Source organism: Monopterus albus, unplaced genomic scaffold (assembly GCF_001952655.1).
Source record: "Monopterus albus unplaced genomic scaffold, M_albus_1.0 scaffold329.1, whole genome shotgun sequence".
In the NCBI taxonomy this organism is placed as follows: Eukaryota; Metazoa; Chordata; class Actinopteri; order Synbranchiformes; family Synbranchidae; genus Monopterus; species Monopterus albus.
In genome coordinates, this window is record NW_018128209.1 from 469,409 (window position 1) to 477,450 (window position 8,042).

Below are 8,042 nucleotides of genomic sequence, written 5' to 3' on the forward strand. Positions count from 1 at the left end.
GGTGAGAATTAGAGCACAGCATTCTCTGATTTCCCGTTGTGCTGTAATCCTAGCCCTTAGCTCGTCCAGTTTGTTTTCCCGAGACTGTACTAGTTAGGAAGAGGCTGGGTAATGGCGGTCGAGTAGCGCCAGCTTTTAGCCTAGCATGGAGTCCCCCGCACCTGACCCTTTTGCGTCTCCTTCTCTGGGTCACTCTCCTGATTTCAGCCTGCTCGCTTGTGCCTGGTGCTCTGGGGACTCCCCGAGGACGGTGTTGGCTGTCCTCACCATTGTTGCTGTTGTTGTCGCGAACAATGAGTTGTAGCTCTGGTGGTATGAAACCAGTAAATTCCCAGTGGCTTTGTGAGTTGGCGATATCCAGCAATGCCTGTCTGTTGTATGTAAGCAGTGCATGACATTTGTGCACCGCAGTAAAAGCAAAAAACACACAAAAAAGAAGAAAACGAAGAAAAAGCCAGCATTCAAGAGTGGAACGCACAAACACGTTCGCCTCGGTGGGTGCCATGTTGACAATAACTAACTATTTTAATTAATCACACTCTTAGTATTAATTTAACAAGACTTAAAATTGAGAGAAGAAAAAAAAATCCTAGATATTTGACGCACTTAAGAATTCCTCACAGCCCTGCAATGGACTGGCGGCCTGTCCAGGGTGTACCCTGCCTTCGCCCGATTGCTGGCTGGGATTGGCTCCAGCCCCCCTGCAACCCCATTTGGGACTGAGTGGTATAGAAGATGAATGAATGAATGAACAATTCCTCACAGCTTTCCATAGACAGGTGACATAAAGCATGGAATTGCTTCTGGAGTTTGTGAGCTGTGTCCACTGAACATTTAACTGACAAAAGTCAGCCACTGAATGATGTTCTTTGTTAGCCAATACTATTATTCATTCATTTTACATACTGAATAATGCACATAGTATGCCTAAATGAACACACTCACATGTGCACACACTTATTTGTAGGGTACCATTTTTTGGATGGAAAGGAGAGTTCATTTCTGCATTCCTCAGCCTCTCTCAGAAGTGACGAGAGTTGCCAGCTTTTGTTCAGTATATGTATAGGGAACAGGAGGCATTGATTGAGGTGCTGCTTGACAAAGCAGAAACTGCTTATTGAGCAAAAACACCTGTATGTTGGGATGGATTTTGCAAGGTCACTTCTAAAAGCAAAGCATGAAGTCAGGGAGGAAGAGAAGAGGTGCAGGAATGGAAAGAAATCAGAAAGCAAGATGGAAAAGAGTGATGTGAGATATACAAAAGGGGTTACATACTGTAAATATCTAAGGGTAAAGGCAAACTTGCAATCTTCAGAGTACTGGGCTGGATTTCTAACTTAAATTCCAGCAATTTACACCAAAACAAGAGTCACTGGTAATCTTCTTTTTCTGTGTCCTGCTTTCTTTTGCTGGAAACAAATTTAGAACCAGGTGCTGCAGAATGTAACCCCTTCCTATAGATGACAGTACTGTCTCTCCCAACATCCCTGCAACTGCTTGTTTCTTACAATCTGTCTACATGCATCTTATTTCTCTGTTTTCCTCTTTCTTCAAAACATGAGCCAGTGTTGATCACTATTCCAAACAATACCTCTGCCTTTTATAGGTTTTGTTTATGTGAACAAAGCTGTAACTTTGAGTGAAACCTTGGAGGGGAAACTGTATCTAGTAATATGAGGCAATTTAGTCATTTGAGACAAAAGAAGTCAAGAAAAGGAGCAAATTTGTCACAGTTTTATTCTGCACCTTCATGGTACTTCTGAATCCGCATTTGTGTGTAACACCTGCTGTGTCGCAATGCCAATCACCATCTACTTCAGCTGCTGGATACAGAGATAGAATGATGTTGCATCAGCTGTACTGAGACAGGCTTGTCTCCCCAACTGTTGTCTCCACATGTTTCTTTCTTTCTATTTAACTCTCCCCTTTCTTTCTTTTTTTCCTGTCCTCAGTATATTACTTCAGATTTACTCCAGTGACTTGATTCCTCCTACAGCCACAGTGCTGTAACTCAGGAGACAGTAAACTAATCTGTCCTGGAGAATATAAGAAATCAATTTTTCATATATTTTGCTTATCTTTGACAAAACACAGTAAATGCGTGAACAGATCCATTTCTTGATAGGAAGCCTCTCACAAATGCAACACATTCTTGATCTATTTTGAGCATACACTTTTTAACAATGTCTTTGTGAAAACTGGGTTGTACACAGTACCTATTCCCTTTTTCTAAGAAAGATACAAATTGAGGACCAGACCTGGACAGAAAGTTATGACAGAGATTGCATCGGTCTTATCAGGGTCAAAGGTCATCCCACAGGAGACTAGGTTCAGACTGTACAAACCCCTTCTCCACTGCCCTTTATCCTAGTTACCAGGAATGAGAGGAGATGAGGTGAAAAGAGAGGGAATAAAAGAATATAAATAGATGATAAAAGAGATAGATGGATGGAATGATGGTAGAAGTGTCTGCTTTAAGCATGTACACATGGTGTGTGCTCACTTGAGCATGTGTGTATGGTTCTAACCTGTGTGTGCAATGCAGAGAAATGCGTTGATGGCCAAGGAGCATCCTTTGCTGTTTCAGCAGTGGAAGTACTTAAAGCATCCGGCCCCCAGGGACAAGTCAGAGACAAACACCCAGGGCAGTTGTTGTGGGGTTGGGTTTTGGGGGTTGGTGTCTCGTGGCCCAGGTGGTGGCAGAAATCATGACCCCTGGAAGGAACACATCCCTCCTTTCAAAACCTGAAACCTGTAAAGCTTGAAGAATCACTGGTGAAATAATTCTGATGTGCAGAAGCAGAGAAGGAAATTAATGGAGAGTAATGTGAAGCTGTCTCAGAAATATTTAAAATTTAAAATATTTACTCATGATCTCTTTCAAGATCTTTTGTGGATTTTTATTTTTCTGTCTTTCTGTTGTTTTTCAGTTGCTATCTTTCTAAACTATCTCTGTTTAGGGTTTAGAGTGCAGGAAAAAAATGGAATGTACACAATAGATACTAAGGTGTTCCTGCTGTATTTCATATAAATGGAGACGTTGGGACCTATTTTGAGAATCCATGGCATCTGATTAACGTGTACTGGCGCAAGCAGTGTTTGGGTGTCTCCACGTTCATTTCAGTAATTTCACAACCAGCAAAATGGTTCCAGCGCCCGTGCAAGTAGCAAAAGGACTGTACTTGATCTCCTCATTTAAGTAAGGGTGTGTTTTGGGTGTAACATGCACTTTCAGTGTGTAACCTCACATCTTTTTTAAGAGATGCATAATTTTGAACGTTCAATCAGTGTGTAACCTCACATCTCTTTTAAGAGATGCATAATTTTGAACGTTTGGCGGATTGCTAGCATACTGGCAGACTTACCAGGTCACACATTAGTAAGACTTTCCACTGAGGAAATGGATCTGCTGGTGCAAGGGGTGAAGGTGCAGGATCACTAATCGAAATGGTATTTATTATAAATACATATATATTAATGTGCAACACAATATCATGTTTTTATTGTGCATGTTGTGTGCAACGCGTCCCAGAGTATAGCAAGCACAGTGCAGGAGCATTGTGCAGGCACCTAGACAGGCGCACATCACAGCACAGTCAAAGTGCCCATTAACTAGCAATAATGATTTGACTGTTGACCACAGACCTGGTTTTTGCTGGTCAGTTGCGTGGTTACTTTGTGCACCCTCATATTACCAACACACCCCAAATTTACCTAGACACACCCCATTTTCATCCACACACACCTGCCGGCATGAAGAGGATAGACTGCTGCTTGGTGGAAAGGCAACATGATGAGGTAGTTGTGCAGGGAAGAAATTAGGAAACGGATGCTGTACACGCCATGCGTTTGTTGCAAGGTATGGTCCATTACCTTTGTAAAATTGAATTTTTTTTTAATGCTACAAAATCATGCCACTATTAAATCAGTTATAGTTGGATAAAATAATTTAGGTGAGTTATGGTCTGCAATTCTGCCTCATTGCACTATGTGAAATTCTATATGTGTGTATGTGTGTGTATATATATATTAGTATGTATGTATGTGTATGTATGTTTATTGGTGACTGTTGTGGAAAAACTCACACTGTGAAAAAAATAATATTAAAAAGTGATGATTCTCAGTGGTCCAGGTGTAGCCCTGTTTAGGGGATTGCAGCAGTAATAGCACTATTAAACTTAATTTACTGCCCAAATACCCTAAAATTTAGAGTGTATCACGTCTTGCATGTACATACATACACACACACTCACATATACAGTACAGTGCATACATGTACATCCTTGCACACTCAGTGCTTCTTGTAATTTTCATTTTACACTGTAGTGGTTAAAAATAAACAAGGTTCCAGAGGTAATATGTAATAGAACGGTATGTACTTCATATATAGATATTATTTGTAAAAGTGTTTACGGAAGCCTGATCTGTTTCTTGCGCAAGCAAGAATATCTTGGGCTGGGTCCCCCTTGTTTAACTTATGGGTCAACATCCCAAGTGAGGTCCTCCTTAGATGGGGAATGGATATAGCTGCAGCCTTATGTGAACTGTTCGTGTGCTCTGTTCAGGTTTAGAAAAAGGAAATGTGCACTAGGTCAATGTGACCTAGAAGTTCATGTACTGGACATTTTAGACAATGCTCGGAATAAGGTGTGTGAGGAGCTGGCATGAGACTGCGTCTCTGGTAGGCCATGGAGGGCTGTCTAAGTGCGAGCAGATAAAAGGCTAGGATAGCTGGGTTAGAGCAGAAGAAGAGAGGACGACATGCTACTGTGAAAAGTGTACCGTAGACCCAGCCCCGGAGGGCCGGGGGGAGCGATGACTGACTGTGGGTTGACAGAAAGACTAACTGACGGTACCTCGTGACAAACAACAACTGACTGGTCTGACTGGCGCTTTTGACAGTCTTCTTATTTAATACTTTATCTATCTCATGACAGGAGGAGTGACTCTGGTCTCTGTTCTCTGTTCCCTATCAGATTATCTGTTTCACTACTACTCTATTCAGAATCATTGTAATATTATATGATTACTTAAATTGGGATGGTTTGTCTGAATCAATTCAGTCGGCATCACACTCTAGTCATGACAACACCTCTTTCGCAGATATCTATCTTTTTTTCCCTCTACCCAAAAATAGATCATTCTCACAGTGGACAGTTTGACTTATTGTAGCAGGAAAGGCACAGGTGTAACTAATAACATTGATGATGGCTCTGTTTCATTTAGGTGTGCCAGTAATCCATGCCAGTAAGCCAGCATAGTACAGGGCCTTGGCACTGGCATAGCTAAAAGGAATGCAGCCAGTGTTAATGTTGTCAACAAGTAGCTAACAAGTCTAATGCTGATCCTCCTCTCCCTCAGTCTCTCAAATATTGCTCAAGCACAAACTTTTCTGACGAGTACCATGTTGAGCCAACCATACAGACATACAACAGCAGGGATGAAGCTACCTGCTTACCGGTAGGGTCCCCTGTGGCCGTGCCGCAGTATTGAAGCCTCAGTCCCAATGGCTAATATGCTAAGCAGGCAGAGACCTTGTGTATATGCTAATAAGGTAGTGGTGGAAAAGGAAAAACTGTAATAACATGACCATGGCTTGTCAAAATTAATGTTATGGCACAACGGAGGTCAATAGTGAAACGTCTCATGTGAGAGTATTGGATTAGGCCAGGGGAAGAGTACCCAAGTACTAATCAGGTACTTTAAAAAGTGAATCAGCAGAGTCATTTAGGGCAGAGTCCTTGGCGCCTGAGCAGGTGTTCTGCCTTCAGCACATGATGGAAAACGCCTGCTGTGAAATCACTGATTGCGATGGTGCTAGAAGTGGAACATGCACCTGCAGACTCCTGCCCTAAGTGAGTTATTGCTAATTTTAACCTTTTAGAGCCTCTTTAGAAAAGTAGGGGAATGTTGTGGGGCAACAACAAGAATTTACCTGTGATGTTTTGCTGTTGGCCAACAATGCTGATACTGAATTTCTGGATTAATGTGATTTTGTACTTGGGTTGAAAATTGTGTACAACAAGCTTGGCTGAGGCAATTAGGATATTTCAATCAAAAATTTAGGAATAAATGAAATATATGCAGATAGCAAATTTGTTATGGTGACAATTAACAAAATCTTTTACCCCAAATCCATCTAAACACAAACACGCATTTTAAGAATATCAATACTGGATGATACAAAGTTTCTCTGATATTATATAAATTTGTATTCTCACAGTTAGAGTTGCCTTTTCCAAACATAGGGACAGGCTTTATGTCATTGTTGAAACAGTTTGTGCTGTGGATATCTCTGTCATTTGTAAACCTCTTGAGATAGCATCACTAAAGGCTTACGTTGTCTCACAGCTGCATAGCTAATGCTACCTTTGTGAGGAATGCATACATACACACATGATGGAAATCCAGCACTCAGAGGTCATGTTTGTTGTCTGATGGGTAGACTGGACAAAAACAGTTTGCATTATTTAACATCAATTTTTTTTCACAGCTCAAACTCCGTGGAATGTGCATTTGGATAAAACTGATTTGTCCTTTTTAGACATTGCTTGTAAGGAAGCTTTGGCTTACTGGGCCAGAAAGAGGAAAAATGAAAACAAACAGAAAATGTTTTGTCTTTTAGGATTTAACTTAAAGTATTTTTTCCTGTGACACATGACAATAAAAAGCTAATAATTTATTTTCACTTAACATGTCGTTTAGTCTTGAGCTAACCGTTTATTATTCTTCTGTAATTTTATCTTTAAACAAAAGAAAAATATTTTCCAAGCCAAATATGACACTTGTTCATGTTGAGATAAATGGTTTGCTTTACAGCCAAAACAAACTGATTGCCTTTGAAATGTTCTAATCTTTTGTAATTCATCATGAAGCTCGAGATATCCGGTGTGCGTGTGTAGGAGCCATTCTGTCTTCTCTGAAGTTCAACCAGTCCCTGTGGAGAGACTGAGTTTCAGCCAAAGTCCAGCACATGGGCCAGGATGCTCAAAAGCAAGACATTGGCTGAACTTTCGTTGAACTTGATTTGCATAATAACACACAATTAGACAAGGTTCTGTCAGTACTGAGCTCACTTATTTGTGTGTAAGATCCTTAGTGGAATAGCAGTGATGGCCACCAGCATTCAAGGGGAATTCAAGTTCCCCTAATTGCATCCACATTTTCCTCACTTTGGTACGTCCTTCATCATGGCAGATCAGAATGATTTCAGGGGTCAGAATGAGGTCAGGGGTCCTGTCAATTCAGAGTTCGTTCCCCCCACCCAGGCCTGGGTCCGAAAGTGCACACTCACGACTGCAGCACCATCACTCCTTCTCTGTCACAGTAGCATTATCCACAGCTTACTTCAGCTGTTACATCAATTTCCAAACTTTGCTTCCTGTCTCCAATTTTAGGAGACAACACCCTGCGATATATCCAAAAACAGGAAACAGCTTGGCCAAATTATATAAGCCCATTGTCCAGCTCACATGAACTTAAAAGTGAGCACTTGAACACTATTCTATTACATAGTCCAAATTAACATGTAACTTACACCACTACTTTAGGTTTAGGGTCAGGTTAGAATAATGGTTTGGGAATGCTTATATCAATGTGTGTCTTCAGTAACAAAGGTTTGTGTCTATATGTGTGTAGTCATGTGTCACCACATGTGTCCTATGCTTTTTAGTCGTTCTGTCTGTACTAACATGACACAGTGCCACAAAACGCCTCATTAACTGTCCGTTCTCTTTGCCTTGCTCTCCAGCTCTGCCCAGTTACACGTGTGGTAATCCTGGACAGCTAGTGAATGGTCACCAGCAGGGATCCACATTCAATATTGGGGACAAAATTCGCTACAGCTGCAGCCCAGGCTACGTGCTGGAGGGTCACACTACCCTATCCTGCCTGGCCACATCAGCTGGTACTGCTGCCTGGGATTTCCCTCTTCCCTATTGCAGAGGTATGTAAGAGGGACACTGCCCATCCTAACATGCCTTTAGGCTTGATATTTGTCTTTTTGTTCACAGTGTAAACATTTTAACTACATCTAATTTAAG

The 8,042-nt window shown here is 41.3% G+C and overlaps 1 protein-coding gene across 2 annotated transcripts in view; it reads left to right on the forward strand.

The window, feature by feature from the left end:
• Positions 1-8,042, forward strand: part of csmd2 (CUB and Sushi multiple domains 2) — a 366,263-nt gene that overhangs the window by 109,344 nt on the left and 248,877 nt on the right. For both annotated transcript variants that reach the window (XM_020624534.1, XM_020624535.1), the window contains exon 4: positions 7,751-7,945. In XM_020624534.1, the coding sequence (XP_020480190.1) occupies positions 7,751-7,945 (195 nt within the window). The remainder of the gene's footprint in view (positions 1-7,750; positions 7,946-8,042) is intronic.